Below are 20,692 nucleotides of genomic sequence, written 5' to 3' on the forward strand. Positions count from 1 at the left end.
ATGTCAATTTTCAATATTACAAAGAAAACACCTCGCGCAATCCACTATAGGCGTTTATAACTTACTCAACATCGTGTCTGGGTTAGACGGCAGAAAATATAACGTGACTTATGATGTCGCTATTTTTGAGACAAACAAGATTCCGGGAGTGACGGAAACGTGCACAATGTGCACAAACAAAGACTCTTCATGCGGACCTGGTATCAGATCATGGGTCTTTATAGCGAAATTGTTTTCTCGTGAGTGCTTTTGAGCAATCAACACCATGATTCTTGACATATAAATCCAGAAATGATACACTACGTGTTACTCAAATTCTCAGCACGAGGGAAGGTGTGAATCCTGTGGCGTTTATTAGAAACAAACCTCAAATTACTCACAGTAGGCTACGCATCACATTCCAGTTCTTTCGTGGAATGCGCTGTCAATCAGCAAGCCAAGACGATCTGATAGTTCATTGGGAGGGAACCTGACGGCCACATATATACGGTTAAGGGCAATTGTCGACATCCACTATATAATGGACATCACGATACACGATATCTGGTGCTTGAGATACATTCATTTGTCGATTGGGGTCTGAGAACTATCTCTCTACTTCATATGATACGGCCGAAATATCATCAAATATATGGTTTAATCAACATGACGCATTTATAATTTAGTGGGTGTAGTCAGGCCAACTACATTTGCGTACGCCGTTTCGCTTTATTTACACGTAATTTTGCATGTTTAGGAGCATATTAGGTTAATGTACTTGTACAATGTACATTATTCTTTTAGCACTGAACTTCCGTTGCCAGCACTAAACTTCCGCACGTGTTTTAGTCATCTGCCGGATAGGCGTTTGATTAATAGTCTTCTTTGCCGGTGTTAGTAATATTGTTTCGTAATATCCCAAACGTTGTTTCGAAACGACCAAAATAACTGTAATCCAGCGTTACTTTCGTCGCTTTGCCGCCACTACGTGAACGGCAAAATTTTGCAGGCGAAATCAGCTGTGAATTCGGAGAGAAAATCCTTTTTTGTTTTGACGAGACATATATGCGAGACAAGCGAAGCGTGAATTCGCCGGCAGAGTCACATTTAGTACTCGGCATGTTTTGAAAAGGCTCGTTCAGCTGGACAGGCTTGAGAACAAAGAAGTGACCCGAAAAGAAGCAGACAGATATATTAAAGTATATGACTTAATCACGCCGCGCTTGTAAGTGTACTTAAACACGTTGGGTGCTGGTATTGGCATAGGCTTGAAGAGCGTGGCTCGTAAGGTTACGTGTTCAGTTTTTGCCTTGATATGAAATTAGTAGCCGTGCCGGTAAGACTTATGACACGGGAATCTGCTTCGGAAGGGTGTCTATTAGTTGGTGCACCTCTGCCGATTATAATTACTTAGAATGAATGGAGAAGTACAGGCAAACGTTTAAGTAACGAGTAGAACTGAATTTACTGTTGGTGTAGTAAGGTGGCAAACACATTGTCTTAATCTCCAGATATATAAATTAAATTGGGTGTTCGGTGCTATTGGATTGCACTGGGTCTACAAATTTAAAGACCGGCTTATATGCCGACACGCACAGCTCTGGATATTGTGGTCCTTATTCTGACAGTATAGCACACGTTTTGTGTGCTCGCGGGTGTCTTATGTGAATAAAACTAATTATGTTCCTTGATTCGGTAGCTCAATAATGCCGCGAAGCGTGCCGTGGCAGATTTAACATCTGTGTCCTATATCTGCGTCCCGTATATTTTTATAGTAGATTCGCATTTTGGGCCTGCCATGAGACATGCATTTGTACATTAACAGTGGGAACATATTTTACTTTTATTGCAGGACAGCAATATAGCGCGATAGTTCTTGGCTGCATTAATCAACCAATATTACCATTCAAATAATATTTATCTTCGTGAAATAGTAATGGTGACGCGACTGAAGAATTATTTGGCGAATGACGGTGCCAGGGCGGTTTTTTTGGTAAGTTTCTTTGTTCTGACTTCCGATTCGATAGATGCAAATATCACTTAATTTGATGTCTAAGTTGTTTTCATACAGTGTGAGTCAAGAGACATGTAGAGAGTACAGATCACGTCTCTTTATCAGCAAGAATCCAAACGTATCAACGCAAAGCTAGAAATATCTCAAGACCAATTTTCGAATGCAATTTGTTTTTATTGATGTTCTGACGCGTTTCAGTCCTATAGTTAATCCTCTTTTCTCGCTTTTATGGGAACACACTGTTCTGTCTCAGAGACCATCGTAATTCTTACCGCCATTCGTCGTACTGAATTGTGTACTATTCGTATCCTATACAGCGAATAGCAGGCAATCACTGCCAGTATTGGCGCAATAAGGATCCCCATTTTCGGGTACTGATAATAAGACAGAGAACGCACTAAAAGGTGGTCAGATATTTATGATCGCAATATTTCAATTGAAATGTATTTTTGCTGGTTGTTAATCAGCTGCATTACTATCTCGCGCTTATTCAAAAAAAAAAGATCTACATCGCATTTGCAAAACTATGGCCAAACCGTATTTTTCCTTCAGCCCTAACACACTTTATAGTGTATAATCACCATTCACATTGTAATTTCAGCCAAGCGGGATAACATAACAAAGTCGAGTAATTAGCATTAGATAGATTCTGGTTTCGTGTTCCGCGGGTGTATATTCACACCCTTACACCAGGGTGGTATACGGGTGTGAATACGCAGCTTTTTCGATAATAATGTACCGTGCTACGCAACTTACTCTCTGGTGCTCGTGCATCGTCCAAGTTGCGATTTAAATCAAGTGGGGTGTCAATTGTTGCGTTCACTTTCCAAAGACCACTCAGCTGACTTCTAAAGGGCTGTCGAGCCTTTGGAAGCTAGCTGAGCGGCTGATTTAATAAATATTCCCCATATATAGATTAAACGAGAGATACTTGCAATTATATTGGAAAACTCACTCGTGACGCCATCGAAATTTTCTAATGATCATTGTTCGCCTTCATATCTCAAGCCAGGCGCTTCGGGCCCAAATTGTCTGGGGCGTAAAGCAAATATTGGTTAATTAAGAGGATCGCCAAACGCCATGCGCCAATAAGAAAAGTTAAACACCACTGTCATGTGAGAGTTCACATTATGGTCTCTTCGATATAACATTCTATCATCGTAACCACTGACTAAATTCGGTTGCCTTTATTAAAGAGCTTGGCCGAAATACCTGATTAAAGACGACATTCTTTATGGGTATAATGGATCAGCACCTCAATTTAAAATATAGATTATGATCTGAACGGTTTGTGAACCCGCGTAACTTTGCCATCGTAGAATCTCAAATCGGAATTTCGACGAAATTTGCTCAATGGAAGTAGGTTGATCGCGCGGCGCGGTAGTAATCGACTCGTTAAGAGATATTGTAAAATAGTTGAAACCAAATGTAATCTAAGAAGACACCTTGTTGATATTGATTCAACTAAACACGCTCTATTAACTCTTGAGCCATCCGCAAACAAAGTAAAATATTACACATATTTCTGTAACTCGAATTGGCTTTTTGACACTAGCTATGCTCAGATTACTGTTGTTTATAGACCATGGCCGATTACCCGTATTGTGATACATTTACGGCATAAACATAAAATCTGCCACAGTATTTCTGAAGCTTTCACTGGGTGAAATCGGAGTCTTCTCAAACGGGATTCGATTACGTCTTGACTAGACAGAAAATCTTTGATACCATGTAGTCTAATTCACGTTTCTTCGAAAATGCATTTTAACTTTGCATTCGTTAAATTAATTAGACTGTCTTGGCATTTAAAATTGATAAATAACTGAAACAGACCCCGGTATACTACAATGAAATATAAATAAAAGTTGAGTGAAACTGTCGTGATTAATGAGAACTTACAATTCCCTATATATTCAGCGGCGCAGTCCAAAATAGGCAAACATAATTTGCCGATTGGCCAGCCGGTTGACAAAATATATTGTGTAAGCTGGATTTGTTCTGCCATGCCTCACGTGTCGGATAAGGCTGGGTTTTGTGCAGTGGAAATTCAATCGCGGTTTCCGTATTCGCAGGAACAGGCCAATTCGATGTAAGATGTCTGGATGCTCGGACAGCCAATAGGTTTCCGGATGCGCATAATAGGTAAAATGTCAAATAAAAATACCAAGAGACTATGACAGCTTTTAGGAAACGGCAAGGGATAGATAGGGAAGGGGTATATCGACATTTCGGTTATAACCGAATGAATAATTATCATTCATTCGGAAATAAGCCATTTAAAATATATTGGAAATTAAGCGATCATCCTAATCATGCCATGTTGCTACTCGATTTCCCCTAAAGAGATTACGGTTTCAAGTCACAAGTTATCAGCATGTATTATCCTGGAATAAATATAAATGTGCCAAATCCTTTTTCGATACTTTTTACGGAACATACGTATAGTACGCGAAAACAGGTCATGCTAGCGTTATGTCAAATATGCGATGACTCAAAAGTAACTTCACTATTGTTCTGTATAGTCTGTAGTCAATCGGCTTTTCTAATGACACCACGGAAAGATTCACGGTGATTTGTCGATGCCATCAATGCCAGTCCAACGAATATCTCGAGAATGCTGGGTCTCTCAGCACATAACAGATCATTATCATCGTAATCAACCAATTTGCTGTACCCGGAGGGAGAAGGTTTTTAGCAATCGGGCCGGTTGGTTGGTTGGTTTGTGGTATTCATGGTGTTTCTCGACTACTATGGTCATTTACAGCAGGCCGATATTCTTTTTATTTTCCGTAACTGCCGACTTATAGCACGGCCCACCTCTAGGCTTTTGTAAGGCACCGCTGACGCGGATGATGTGGCGAGGAGGAGCCTAGGTAAACCTCCAACACTTAGGTATCGGAATTCGGAAGTCGACCTCGGTCGGACTCGAACCCGCACCCATTGGTGTTGCAGCCGCGGAATATACCACTGCGCTATCTCGCCACCCCGAATCGGGCCGGTCGTACCGATGTTATACCGTGACCTAAAACTAATTCGACATTGTAACATACGATACTAGCGCAGCATGGTATCGTGCATTAATTAACAGCACACCAGAATAATGCAGCAATAATTTTTTGCGCATTGCAAAGGCTCATTTCATCCTCTGGGAAGGGTGTTCTGGTTTATTTAGCGTCATCACCCTTGTTTATAAGCGGAAATATTGCTTTCATTACATCATCCATTGCAATACTACATTTATTTCAAGAGTTATGGCAAAGTATGACGTCGCAATCAGAATTACAGACCGTGAAATTCGCATTGTCACAAGGGCAACAGCAAACCTCGAATCATACGGTACTATAGTAGCAACGCAAATGTAAATAAAACGACGACACGCACAGAGCACAATAAACTGATGAGAAATTGGCGCATATACAGGAACTCTTTTTGGCTTGGTCAAATGAATAACTGGATTATACCAATGAAACAAATAGCTGCCGATAACTCTTGAAAAAGGGCACCCGAAAAGTTTTCGAATTCAAATGAATGTATGCATTTATGCAATGGATCTTGTAAGAGAACGCGTTCTTCAAGTTCTGTACCTCGAACCAGCTATTTAAACGGAAATATATGCACACAAAAACAAACTGAATTTTGTTTTATTTTTCAGCTGATGTGGGCCGCGACCAACGCAATACTTTTCTACTTTACCTTTTTGTATTATTATTACGGGCCGCAGTTTTATTACTTGCACCAAATGCTCGGAGTAAGTTGGCGAACACATTTGCTGCAAATAGACGGAATAAAAATGTTGATCTTATTTTTAGTACGGACTATGCATCAGCCGGGCCACCGCGGCATGCATTAATTTGAATGCTTGTGTCATATTACTTCCTATGTGTCGGAATATAACTCGTGTGATAAGAGGTTATCGATTGGTGAATATCTTGTGATCCGTAAGATAATATCGCACTGTCACTAATTGTATCGTTTGTCCATTCAGACATGCAGAGTTTTGCGACGACTTCTAGATAAAAGCAAATCGTTTCATATTGCGTGCGGATATATGCTATGCATCATGGCAGGTATACGATCACTATCATTGTGTCTATGACCTAATCGTAGTGTCTACTACCCTTATAAGCCGCCGAGTGGTTCGTACACGTGTGAGTTCTCATGTGTACGAGTTTCATCCAACTCAATACAATTATTGATTTGGAAGCAATAAAATAAATTGGAAAGTGATTGGGTCAGGGGCTTCTCGCTATTTGGTTTCCTCCACCCTCCATATCTTCACTCTTTGATTTTTTGCATAACATATGCCCCGTATGTCATACTATTATATGCGTATTTCAGCTATTCACTGTGGAGCTCATGTTTTCAATTCAATCAATTTCTCGAAGCATTTTAACAAGAGATACGGCGAAATCAACGTCGCCAGTTTTTCGAATCAGGTTAGCTATTTGTGTATCGTGTAAGTAGCCTACAAGCTAGCACAATGTCACGGGGATTGTAATGTGTGAACCGTGTTACGATACGTGGACTTTATCCAACTTAAGGTAATAAAATTTGCAAATTTTGCCATTATGCGTTATGCCTAATTTCTGCATGGGTATCTGACACTATGTATGCGGATATTATCCACTGGGTCTCTAGATTAGCCATTGGAGCGCTGATCGAAAATTTCTTTCCCTCCGAACACCATAGACTCTTTACATTTCGTCGACTAAAATCACCCGATTTGTAACACCTAATCACACATCGAATTGATTGTGATATTTCCCAAATGCATGAGAGTACTTCAGATGTATGGGTATCTAGGAAGATATCGGTAAAGTATCAGGTTTCTGTAAGTTTGTGTCTAGTCTTACCTCCCCTCGTGGCAAGACAAGTTGAAGTACACGCCTGCTGGGCGTCGGTGTGTAACCTGGTCCTATCCCGACGGATTTTAAAAACAGAATGGAATTACTTCTTATGTCCCTCAATGGTGCAGTGAGCTTTGACACTCTTAAAGTGCTACAGGTTTTATAAGTCTTAGAGGCACATAACTTTATTATGTAATTGAGTAATATATTCGAGTGTCCGTCGAAAATATTCGGGAGTTTTGTTTTGTTTTTGTGGTATTCATGGTGTTTGTCGACTACAATGGTCATTTACACCAGGCCGATATTTCTTACCGGTATTGATTGATTCCGTAGCTGCCTACATGTAGCATCACCCATTGGTGCTGTAGCTGGGGATTGTACCACTACGCTATCTCGCCGCTGGGTTGTATTTCAATATGAATTTCAATAGAACTTCAGCATATAATTAAATAATAGATTGAACTGTCCCTCGAAAATATTCGGGTGTACATGTATTTCAATATGAATTTCAATATAACTTCACTATCTATTTGCATAATATATTGGAGTGTCAGCCGAAAATATTCGGGTTTACTTCAATTTGAATATTTATTGAATTACTGCAGGTTTTAGTCAGTCGACTTCCAACTTCGATCTGTGCTTTGTTCAATCCCACACGCAGGAAGTTCTCATCCTAATATCCGTTATTCGTGAATAGTCCCATTGTCTGCCGCACTTCTATTTGAAAAGACATAAACCCATAAGATCACAGACAAATTAGCGATATCACTTGAATCACTCGATGACTCATTCGCAAGTCCGTACTCTTTACCCGGTGACGTAACTAACCTCGGGGACGAACATGTAAATAATTGCGTTTGTATTCCAATTCAGCATCCCATTATTTTGATCATGACGTCAGTTCCTGGAATCACAGGGATTTCGATGGCAATACTATTATGCATGATCACATACTCAGCTTCCAGCTCCAGCAGGTGAGATGATAGTGATGTGTTGTGTGAGAATACCGAAACAAATTACAGCCTCGATGTTTTGTTAGAAGAGCGAATTATCGGAGATTTTGGAAGATTCATCATCTATTTATTCTTTTTTACATTCTTTTGTTGCTACACGCTTGCAGGTGAGATGGTATGGATCTTAATATATCAAATGCTTGTGCACTGCGTTGTTTGGGACATTGAGACATTACATCATGTCTGGTCTAGCCTGTGACACGTCTATAGCAATTATAACATTCAGCAGCGTACCCGTAACATTCTGTCTCTTGTCATAATGGGTTGTGATCTGTGACTAATCAGCTGGGTTTTCTTCTTTGTGTAACATTTTCCCTTTATTTTATGTTATGCAATCTGTTCAGTTTAAGAGATGAATACAATATGCTCCCTGGTAAAGGTCCTAGGCTATTGTCGATCATTTTCTATCAACTTGATATTATATATCTGGAACGAAAAGGTCTATATGCAAATTACAACTGGCGCTGGTCAGCGGCTACATCATTTTCTAAACCTACATCTGATATCACAAGTGACTTGAGTGCTGAACATAAGAAGGGCATCGGTTTCGTTGTTATTATACGGGATTAAAGTGATTCAATCACCGAAAAGGCGCAGAAATACAATAGAGAACGCTGCATTATGTTCATTATCCTATCGAGGCAATTCAAATTTACGTTGCCTTTTGCATTACCGGAGATGGTATCCGCTTCAAAAAATACAATGCGTTAGAGACAGGACAATTCTCCGTGGTCTCAATATAATTGTGGATCTGGGAATCGGAGGAACGTCAGACGTGTCCACTTCATCAGCGATGTTACTGCACTGGGCATATCGGTGCCGTGACTATACGTTGGGTAGCCCGGGTGAAACATAGTAAAGCATCTAAATCTTGCAGAATACTGTTATCTCTGTTGTACCATATGGTAGCGTGCACGCATCCTGCACTTGAGTTCAATAATAAGAAAGAGAAGTGTTCACGCACTCGACCCCTCGCGGACTAAATGAAATAAATTAGTGCGACATTTGTAACTTTAATGTTATGGACATAATGTATGAAAATAATGATCTGCATTTAGCGGGGTACTAAAGTACCAGACCAACATCTCTGAACACATTCCTGGTTGCTTCGTCGGATTCAACAGCGATGATCCCAACGGGACTGTTTTTGTTGCCGAACCGGAGCCAGAACCGGAAGGCAACCCGAGTGAGTAATTTTTTGTTGGTATGCCAGAGATGCGAATGGAATTTCGAAGAACCGCATTTGGAAATTTTGCCCGGATTACGATCGGATTTAGATTGACGATTTTCGTGATAGGATTTAGATTTAGACATGGGATTTCTAATAGTTTAACTCGTCCTTCGAGACTTGGATTCAAGATTGAATGATATACGAAATGAAGTCACAATTTGGAATTAAAATAACAGAATTGATTCCGCTCATTTATGGCATATACTAAACCCAGGAAACTCTATTGTGTAGCATTGCGAATAACATCATCTGTATTTTGGCACCTATTGACACTTATAATTTATCAGGGTTATCAGGGGATATGGTTGTGGTCCCAGAATTAGGTCCCATACCAGAAGGCGAATATTTCGGCCACTCGTCTGAAGAATCCGAATCAGTACCGAACTACGTTCCTTGCCGACAGCCCGAACCGAAATTCAAGTCCTGCGCAACCGAAGTAAATATGATCGTTAAATTATACATCGTATCGTATTCAGTTGCAATTCAGCATTATTCACATGGTTTGGGGTTCTAAAAACAGTTTGCTACAATTGTGATTTGAATTTCGTTAAGGCATGGATTTGGATGTTGATTCCATTGACACTGTATATTATCGAGAGAGGAACTCGTTTATTCGGAAAATCTGCGTCAACGACCAAAATCGTTGAACATCCAAACGATGTCCTTGAAATCGAGTTTTTCAATAAATCAATCGCCGCGGAGCCAGGGCAGGTAAGATCAAGTACTTCATGTGTACCAGTACCGTATGCCATCCAATTGTCATACTCCATACCTCCAATGCAAAATTATTGATACCCTGATGTAGATATTTGTACTCGTATATAAGAGTTATTTTAGGTACCGCTTAGATTGCGTATACTGTTTGTGCTGTGCAACGTGCAATTCTGACAACTGATAGTCAGCTGTACGATGTAAATTGTACATGCACTGCATATGCGTCTGGTTCTTTAATGTATATAGCAAATTGCAAATATAATGAATGCAAAATGCGGATCTATAATAATCTGAACTGGAAACACGCCTCTTCACCCGGGCTCGGGATTAGTTTCAATTCCTGAAATTTTCTTATCAAATCAATTATTCTCACCAATAATAAGGTAGCAGAAATATATTCCAGGTGATTCTGGTCGTAGAATCAGCTCATTACGATCCTCATACGTAGCAGCATATCGATTTAGTGTAAAAGCCGAAGCTCCATGCAATCCATTCCACTGCTGTTGACTTCCCCGACAGCGATTATGCTATATCAAAGCTAATTATAGCTTTGGGAAGATAATGTCGATTACTTCATGGGGTGTATCCAATTAAGATCTTGTATTGTCGCTTCAGAGCATTTGGATTCGTTGCCCCTCGGTTTCGTCAATAGAATCTCATCCCTTTACTCTCACATCAGTTCCAACAAAGCATCATCCCTACTTCACTATACACATGGCAGTAACTGGAGAATGGACCGGTAGGTGTATTTTCCTGCTCTCCAAATGAAATATTTATATAACTTTTGTATTAATACAGGAAAGGTCAAGGATCTCTTTACTAACCATGGTGTCAAACGCGCGAATAGCAGCAGAAGTTATTCTGAACGGCAGGATTCCGTTGAATTATTTCCAAAAGCGTTACTAAATTGCGAAGACACCGTTTACAACCAAACACATAATCGGACAATTTCAACCGCAAAAGTGGAACAATCAGCGGACGTTAAAATTGCGATTGTAAACGGTGCTCTGGAAACGTCGTCATCAGAAATTATGCATCAACCTCGTTTCTACGTCGATGGTCCGTACGGCACGCCCATGCAAGACATCTTTCGATACAGCACGTCCGTGTGTGTTGCAGGCGGCATTGGAATAACGCCATATGCTGCTGTATTAAATATGATTCGGTTAGTACTCTCAGATGCAATCTTTGGCTCGTATATCTTGAGAAACACAGGTCGGCAGCGATTGCTGTCCGTAGAATAAGCAGAAGATGAATATTTACTCTCCATGGTATCACTGTAGTTACGTCTGGTAGGCATTGCATTGTAAAAGTTTGCATTTTATTGAATTATATTAATCCTAATATTACTATTATTTCCTCACTCAAAAAGCGATAGAACGTTTGCATCTATTCCCTGTGGGAATTACTATTTCAATCCTTTCTCAAATCGACCTAAGAACGTTTGTATAATGATAGAAGTATACTTTTCTGAATAATATATATTATTAATAGTTTATAACCCGAAGATTTTCGGCTGACATGCACTCGTTAGGGGTAATCGTCAGTAAATAGTAGAGAATGGAAATAACATTGCATGTCCACCATCGTATAATGTAATTTCCAATTTTCTACTACTCCTACTAAGCCCACGTCGTTCGGCGCGAAAAACTGTAAAGGTCTCTCGGTGGTAGCACGTTTATCTGGACAAGACAATTTTACCTCGACTCGGCAGACTCACTGCCATAAAATCACATGGATGCCATCATGAATAATAATTAAATACGATCAAAATACCCTAAATTTCACTCTCTAGTCCCATATAATTGCAAAAAACGGTTGCATACTCTGCATTTTGCTTCATTTCAATTTTGAAAGTTCACCGGTCCGCCAGACATTTTTTGAAATTTTACCGGTCCGCGAGGTGAAAAAGGTTGAGAACCACTGGTGTAGGCTACGGACGTTCGGTTTTCGGTACCTCTAAGAAGCTCTTCAATTACTATATTTACAATTGAAGACATTTTCGTGCTGTCTTAGTTTTTCTGTTTGCTGCAAGTTTCATTTCACGGCAATTCCATTTTCAGATTCAACTACAATCTATTGGAAAAGCGCAAGCTTCGACGTATCTACCTAATTTGGACATGTCGATCGGTTTCATCTTTCGAATGGTTCATCGATCTAATCAACGCAGTTCAGTCTCTGGTGAGGCGATACACTTCGCGACACGCTGAGAAGTTGACTCATTGATATTCGCTGTTCCAGCTTTGGAATCGCAACCGGCCCGACTTTTTAAACGTGTATCTTCACGTGACTTCCGCCGACTTCGGGGAAATGCGGTGCCTTTCAGAGAAATATCCGAGTCTGAGCAGGTGTCGACTGCAAGCGGGAAGGCCCCAATTTAAGGATATGTTTCGCGAGCTGTCCGAACGCCACCAAAGGTGAGATTTTGTCAGCAAACTTTGACTCGAGAGATTATACTGCACTTAAATAGATTCGAGATAGCTCATGCGACGCGCTACTACCAAGATAACCGATAACAAGTGTCATCGTGCTGTAAACAAAGGAAGTACGGTATGGTTGCAAGTTATTACGCTACCTATATCAGGATCATATTGGGTACGTTGCGGCGAGATGCCGACATCAGAGCGTAGTGGTATGATCCACAACTGCAAAACCAATGGGTTGCGGTTGCGAGTCCGACCGATGATGACTCCAGCATTCCGTCCCATGTGTTGGAGGTTTATGTAGGCTCCTGCTCGCCGTCTAACCCGCGCAAGAGGTATCTTAAAAGCCTAGAAGTGGGCTGTGCCACAAGTTGGCAGATATGGAATCATGACAAAGAGTATCTGTCTGGTGTGAATGACCATCGCAGTCACAAAGACACTACGAATGGCCCAAATCAGTAACAACAACAATAATGTGGGGTACGTTGCTTCTACGTACACTAAAGTCATTTTCTACATTTGTTTTCAGAATTGGCGGTTTATTGGTAGGATTGTCGTTTCAACTTCGACTTCGTCGTGCTGCTATTTCATGAATTTGCCGCTTTTAAACCACCTGGCAATTGTCAGGATGCCACTGATGTCATGTCAATGATCGCTTTTACTGTTTACGACCACCATCTAGTGGTCGTAATCTCTGTATCCATATATTCGTATGACGGCGATGGGACAGTGACGTAGCGTAGACTTGAGAAAGGTTGAAGCGAAGTTACAGTTATAGTGTTATTGGCATGACTTTAGGGCCGTTTACTACGAAGTAACGGCGTCATACTTATACACTAAGGTGGGATATTTATCAAACATAGATTAAACTGTACTACATAGCGAATTGAGTATTCAAATCCGACTGGACAAGCGACAATGTACGCATACAAGCATGCTTAAATAAGCCTCCGGCGACTGCAAATCATTTTATGGACGAGACTTATGGAATTGCCCTGTATGCATTTACTTTGCAACTAAGGGTCATTAAACCTTCGACTGTGCCGTTGTAGCGGTAAAACGGCTACACATTTTCACGAAAGAACAATTCCGCCCAAACAACGACCGACTGTCAGCATTATCACAAGGTTTAACGCCGTATAATTCTGATAGATATTCAACATCTGGGTCCGGATATTCAGATAAAAGGTTGATGTCTGCCATACTTTTGCATACTTCCAAAATTAGAAGATGCATCTTCGCAACTAACGCAAAATCACTAATGGCACCAAGCATAGATAGAATCTTCAGAAATAAATTAGATCACCCTGATACCCTGGGACTATTTCATGTATGGTGACGAAACCTAACCCCAAAACTTCCTTCACCTTTTCAAAAATCAAAATTGCAAAAACTAAATAGTTTAGTAATTTAAGTATACTTGTTAACCGACCACACCTGGACATAACTCATTTTTAATTTTTCGACCAAATTCCCGACAGGTTGCAGCTCAATGTTACGTGTATTTTAGATCTACGATCGGAGTTTTCTGCTGTGGTTCCAAATCACTTAACAACGCGGTTCGAGAGCATTGCCTGCGCACCAAATCAAAAACCAGAGCGAATTTCGTCTTCAACAAGGAGTCGTTTTGAAGCGAAAGAGAGCAATCAAATCAAGGACTCCAAAAGATTCTTCAAAAAAACACTTTATTTAAAGTAAGAAATGACGTAATGTCTTGATGATGTCACAAACGACGACGTCGGAGTCGGAGCATATGAAATCCAAACTCGATTTGGCTTAAACGCCTTTATCTCACCAGATCGCCTCTAAGAATAGAAGAGACATCAAGACTGTGATCTTCGATTCGATTATGGTCTATTCGGTTACGAAACTTTCTGAACCTTTCGTTCATAATCAGAGATACGAAGTCTTTCTATTGAGTTGGATTCTACAAATTTATAATGAGTAACAACCCTCATATATAATCACATTTTAGGCACGATTTCGTATTCATTGTACACGGAAAAGGAACTGTAGAACTACCTTGAATATGATGCCCGTAGAAAACTCTAATGTTCCACAGAATTGTCAAGCCGTGACTTTTCTATCGAATTTCATTCCGCGTTATTTTCTTTTTGTCAAAATAATAAAATAGCATCAAACCATGATTACTATCTTTTCGTCTTCACTTTTAAATTAAGATTTATATATGTATTGAAATTACTGCCTTTACATGTCAGCAATATCTATAGTTTTATTCGCAGGGCATAAATTTATTTATATTATCATTCGTACGACTATGGATATGTTTCCGGACCGCAAACCGCTAGGATTTCCGTTTAGATGACACGTGTCTTTTATTTAATACTTTAAATACTAACTTCGTTTACCTTATTCGTATTTATAACGTATGAAATATGAAGCTGCTATATTTCACCGTACTTGTTCCTACGTGTCGCCATAATATATATGTGTACCGCAGCTTTCTTCAAGAAATTCGTCTGCATTTTGCTACGAATGGTCGATATCGAGAGCGTTTTTGCGTTATTACCACACGATATACGCGGTTGCTAAAATCGCCGGAAATCCGTATGTACATTGGTGTTTCCATGTTTCCATTCATGTTGTACTGTTACAAGTTACCAAATTCACCGGCCGATTATGCAGAACACAACAAACCTTCTCCTGTACTATGGAAACCAAATATTGAGTGTGGTGTAGATGTTTTGTCGAATTAGTATCCTGAGGCCTTACTGATCGACCAATTGCTATTTGCAGCAAGGAAATATTACAGCATAACATGCAAATGCTTTGCCTATACAATCTGTAAGCACATGAGGAAAGCGTTTTATGCTCATATGCATATCACATTCACAGACAGCTTGTTGAATGTAGTCCAATTTCAGAGCAGTTAACCTCGAGCCAGCCAGCGAAGATAGTTTTAGTTAGGTCGGCAATCTGAAGGCAAGCACTAGACGATTTCGAGCAGAAAGGACGGATAAGAAGAAAATCAATGATTTCGCAGCGAAAAGTAAGCTGTTTCATGAACTAAATGTCACATGCATGCAGATCACGTCCGTTATTATTCTGTGCTGCATCAAATTTTATGGAATTGTCATTCTCAGATCAGTTTTATAATATAGGTAGGTAAAGTTGATCTAATATCAATCGTGATAACAACATCCTTCGGGGCTGGAAAGGATCTCGTGAAACCGTATACGCCCACTCATCGCAACCGTATCTATGTAGGCAGTGCCCTGCAAGGTTTCAAATAAGGGATAGGCGCGAAATTCATTAGAAATGCAAACAGCAACAATGACGCGATCGCCTTCTGCACATGGCCGTAGACCTGGAACACCATAAAATGAAAACAACAACATAAATCCTCAACGTTTTGGAATATGTACTGTTTGTATTACGTTATTATTGGCAGGAGAATTACAACTTTTCCAGACGAGTACATGATATCGTGCTGTCATAAATGCCGCGAGCAACTATACCGAATACCTGATTCGCGTCATTTATGGCGGTTTAGAATTGTTCCTGCTCAGTATCCTGGCCCTCAAAGCTATAAAAGAGGACGAATTGCCAAAAAGGAGGATAGAGCCTCCTAAAATGGGACATAGGGTAAGCATACGTTTCCGGAATGAACCTCTAAGTGTAAGTATGGCATCACCAGCAGCTCAGCTATTGCGCTTGCATCGAAAACGGAATAACCAGATGTAAAGGTACCATCGGAAGAGGGTAGGGTACCTAACTATCTTAGCTCATAAATATTGAAAATAATGGCATGCGTAATCATCAAATCCTAGTTTCTCAGTTCATGCAGTGACCTTACTTATTATCCATCCTTCTCACGGCCCTTAAGAACACGTGTCGCACCCAACATTCACAACCGATGCAATAAACGAGGCATGTTCGATATGAGATAGCAGCTCACTTTCTGGTGAGGTCTTCATCTCGACATAGGTCGCTTGATCGCTAATCTGACTGTCTCATTGAATCAGACAGTCTGCAGTGGTCGTTATCTCCAGCATGTTGTTTAATATCTACTTTAAACCGCGCTTGCACGCAACAACTTCTTTACCTCTGAATCAAAAGCGCACCAGTAGGGGAGATGTGGTACCGATGGATCAAAAATTGCAAAATGATCTCTGGCCCTCAAATCTTCAGCCGAGAATAGCAGATCTTTTGCTGTCTCAACACTTCGATACAAGCTCTACCTATCGCGGACATTTACATGATATCCGCCTTTTGAAAAAATATTTATAAACGTTTAAAATTTGTTGCTCGAACGTGTCATCGGTCCCCACCCGGTGGGTCCAACGGCACACGACCATGGGACCTATGAGACATACGCTCAGAAACTCAAATTTGGTAACTTATTTTGTTGTGTACAATAAGCTAAGCTACAGCAAGCCAACGAAGAGTGTTTCGTCGCGACCTTCAAAAATAGTATAGATTATATCAACTCAAATGTTGGCATAAAATCATGTTTTGATTTACGCCTAAACTTACAAAATTAATGCCACTTACATATTACCCGCAAATCGACACTTTGACTTTCAAATACCTCGTAATAGCGATAAAACACCACAGGTAACTATGATTTACAGCCTATATATATGTAGGCGAGTTTCTGTTGTTAAGTGATTAGTTGGTCCATCTATTTTGCTTGATTTGGTTATGGTACCATAGGTCCCCCACCCCACAGATATTGTAATTGACTTGAAAATAGTCCACTCGAGGATGGTATTGATTCAAAAAATATGTGCCATTATATACTTTGATACAAGCCCTATACTTCACATCAAAAATTATGGCTGGTTTGTTAGTCTGAAAGGTGATATAGAAAAATGCAAATGTCGATCCAAATTTACTTTACACCCCCTAAAACGTAAATCATTCGTCACAGACCCCACAACTCACGCAGGTCGAATTTTATTGCATGTGAGGAAAGATTCTACCAGCATGTAATAGTAGACAAATTCACGGAGTGCAATCGTGGAATTATCATGGAGAATTTGTCAAGTATTTTCGGTCCCAGTGATTCATCGGTACCACATCTCCCCTACAACACACGCGCGTCCACGTCGTCCAAATATCATATGATCGACCGAAAAGATCATCGCTCTATCAAATATGCCGGACCTGATGTGTGGAACAGTATCCCGCCGGCCATCCGGCAGTCGACGAGCATTGTCCACATTCAAGTCAAAATACATGTACAAGCAATTACTACTAAATAGATACAGTCCATCCTCAAGATTACCGGACCACGACTGACCTATCGATCTCGCTTCCCATGACATGCCGCCCTATTTCTTGTCGCTTCCTTTTTCTATACAATCTTCTTTACTTTCATTCAGTGTGCATGCCTCCTCTTTACATCGCCTAGGCCAAGGTGGGTGTCCGATTCCATAGACAACTCCTAGTCGCTTCGACATCTTCCTTTCTTTTCATTGTATCGCATTTTTTGTGGTGTATTGAACTGATAAAATTGCTAATAAACCAATGATGATGATGAACATGCACAAATCGTCGGGACTTGCGTAGTCCAGTCGATCTAAGTTATGTGGTCGGGCTACATCGTAAGCGTAGTAAAGCCTATAACGGAAATAGGTTGTGAGTGTGCAAGTGGTGCAACGATTCGACATCCCTCGAATCATGATTAGGAATATCGGCCTCGTATAAATGATCAATGCTGTCGAAACACCATATAAACTAAAACAACAACACGCGAACGATGTCCTTCATATTCCACGTTATATGACGTTTCTGTTGAGAAATGCGATTTCCTAGTTTCGAATGGTATACAAGAAAGCTTGGAATGAATCATAACGTCTACAAATGGAAACAGCGTTGGAAGAACTGTTTATGAATCGCAGTAAATGCAGCAGAGAGGTTCATGGTATCAAAATGTGGTCAAGTCTTGAATGTATATAACCGCTAAATGAAGACCATTTGCTACTACTAAAGCGGTATACTACAGATGTTCGTCTAGGTATTATTATATACAGGCATCCTTTTGCATATCAAGACACATGTTTTTATTAGAATTTGAAGATAGAGTTATGTGTAGTTGCAGGTGTGCATGTTTTACCAAACATCATTTTAGCAAGAGTAATTTGCTAGAGGGTAAATATGAATACCAGACGATTGGCATTGATAGTATGCTATGTGAGTATGCTATGTGTTATGTATGCACGCGACAGAGGATTTTGAATACCAGCCATAAGCGCATCAAAATTCCACTCCTTATTATAATTAGTGCATTATGTAATCTTTTCGCTTAGACACGTATGGTCCTTTTCTATTCACTAGCACACTAACTACGTTCTCTTTTGGACGTTTTATGCCGCTAATCGAAGCCTTAATTAGTTAGTTGAACTTTTTCTACTAAAAGGAATTCATATAATAGTGATATAATCGTACTATACATTCTTATTATTAGGAATAATGATATTATATATATTGTTCCATAGTGGACTTGGAGTGAGTCGACAATTACAGCAGAAAATATGTAGATGAGCTGCTGTGACGATGTTGACCATTCTCAAATTGTCCCGACGAGATAAAGAAAAGCCGGAAAGTTAAAAGTCGTAATCCAAGATTATTGCTTGAAATTTAGAGGGAAGTATAGAGTTTAATTATGGACTTGGTGCTAAACCAGACTAATAGCCAATCGCTCTAGATTCGGTGGATGTCAGGAATCATCTATAGTTCTATACAATTACATAATATCGTCTGTACTTCACACAGGGCAGATATATAGTCACGAGGGTATTTCTATTTCTCAGGTGATAGTGCTCCGCTGATCGGGCTCATTGGTTCGGAGTGGTGATAGATGCTTTTTACTAGTCTAGTAGGCCTGTGTATTGCGCGAAATTGGCGATAAAAATGATAAAACAATGGAGTGAATGTTTAATATTCGTGTTTTTACCAAGCTGATAGTGCGTATAGGATACAATAAGAAATCAAGTGAACCATAGTTCATGTGCTGGCAATCTGAATCCCTCAAGACAGATGCCATCTCACGGCAAAAATTATTTGCCAGTGAAGAATTACCAATTTTAAATCGTGTTCGGGTTTTAGTTTAGTACGTGTGGGCAATTTCGATATCTTTTGACATAGCAGACAGGAATCGCGAAATAACATCATGTAACGAAGTCATTACACCAACGGGTCCGCCCGAAGTTATTTGATAATTGTTTGCGGTAATACAGAGAGGATGAAAAATTGTTAGCAATGTATATGTAATTCCCGATCATATTGACCGATTCAATCACGAATTGTAGAATAAATTTGCGCAAGTTTGGTTTATCGCCCCATTGGGAACCCAAGACCAACATTTTTTTTGGGGGGGGGGCGAAGTGCTGTTTCAATACGGAGCGTGTATATAGACCAGTGTAGACCAATTTTTCAACCTTTTTTATGGTCGCGACCCAATTTATGATTTTAAAATGTTCCGCGAATCACCTATGGATCTAGTTATGCCGGTTCTATAAAAAAAGTCGGCACCTTCGCCCATGCCCACACGCAGCATGAATGGGTTCATTTTGAAGCTGATTACTAAAAGAAATTATAAACGGTGAGCCCCGTTCTCAACACTCGGAAAAATGTCAACAACCGCCAGATTGAAAACCACTGATAGTAAGTGTATAAATATTATGGGAATTACTACAATAATACTACTTGCGTCGTCATTATGCTATCAAGGGTCTTGGGTATATTTATATGCCTGAAACGCATGTAAAAGTCGGTACTCTTCGTCCACGCATAACGTTCAAACTCACGAGAATAGGCTGATTCTGCTGATACATCATCATTATCACAGTAGACGTTTTTTCACCTGCAGGTTGCAGCAAACGCTAAGGCCGCGGCTGCGATTACCAGAAATACTCCCTGAGTCAATTTTGATGATCGTTTAGAAAGCGTGCGAACTATAATCCTCGCATGAACGACTCTCAAGTCTAAACATGTATATTTTGGAGATATCGTTATGATATGCCAGGAATGTCGCACAAATTAAAGCTGAATGCATGTGGCGAGTATATAATCAAGAATGTTTCATCTGTCTTCATAATGCTCTGCAGACATCACAACGGGTCGTTTGCAGTTTAATCTACAGTATATATACTATATCGTATATTCTCTAATTCTGCCACATCAATGAAACGTGATCGCGTACGCAATTGGCTATAGAGCACAGTAGAGGCGTGATTGGAATATTTACCTATTGGTAAGGCGTTGAAGTTTGAGGCTAATCCAACTAGTAGTGCATGTTCGGGCAGGTGTTGAAATCAAAATATATTAGGCCAGGATATTGTGAGACGCAGAGGTCTGAAGCAATGCAATAACGCTGTTCAGTGTTCACTGCCCTGCCTCTAAGGTCGTATTTGATGAGATAAAAGCGTCTTGTTAAAAGTGAGTCAACCTCGCATCCTAACATTCCGCTAGAAGCATGGAAATATACCTTTAGTGCTGTATTA

The 20,692-nt window shown here is 40.1% G+C and overlaps 1 protein-coding gene across 2 annotated transcripts; it reads left to right on the forward strand.

The window, feature by feature from the left end:
• Positions 1 to 1,246: 1,246 nt before the first annotated feature.
• LOC145455766 (NADPH oxidase 4-like) lies at positions 1,247 to 14,904 on the forward strand. Of its 2 annotated transcripts, XM_080333761.1 has the most exons (15): positions 1,247 to 1,972; positions 5,646 to 5,741; positions 5,803 to 5,913; positions 5,979 to 6,060; positions 6,332 to 6,429; positions 7,714 to 7,814; positions 7,880 to 7,960; positions 8,912 to 9,039; positions 9,372 to 9,520; positions 9,637 to 9,795; positions 10,414 to 10,537; positions 10,597 to 10,963; positions 11,862 to 11,979; positions 12,040 to 12,215; positions 13,732 to 14,904. In XM_080333761.1, exons 1-15 carry the CDS (start codon positions 1,916 to 1,918, stop codon positions 13,850 to 13,852), a joined length of 1,968 nt encoding a protein of 655 aa, XP_080189887.1. In that variant the 5' UTR covers positions 1,247 to 1,915; the 3' UTR covers positions 13,853 to 14,904. The 2 variants fall into 2 exon arrangements, with proteins under 2 accessions (XP_080189887.1, XP_080189888.1); XM_080333762.1 differs by lacking the exon at positions 7,880 to 7,960.
• The last annotated feature ends 5,788 nt before the right edge of the window (positions 14,905 to 20,692 follow it).

This window comes from Botryllus schlosseri, chromosome 14 (assembly GCF_051294905.1).
Source record: "Botryllus schlosseri isolate E-star chromosome 14, Bs_hap1, whole genome shotgun sequence".
NCBI lineage: Eukaryota > Metazoa > Chordata > Ascidiacea > Stolidobranchia > Styelidae > Botryllus > Botryllus schlosseri.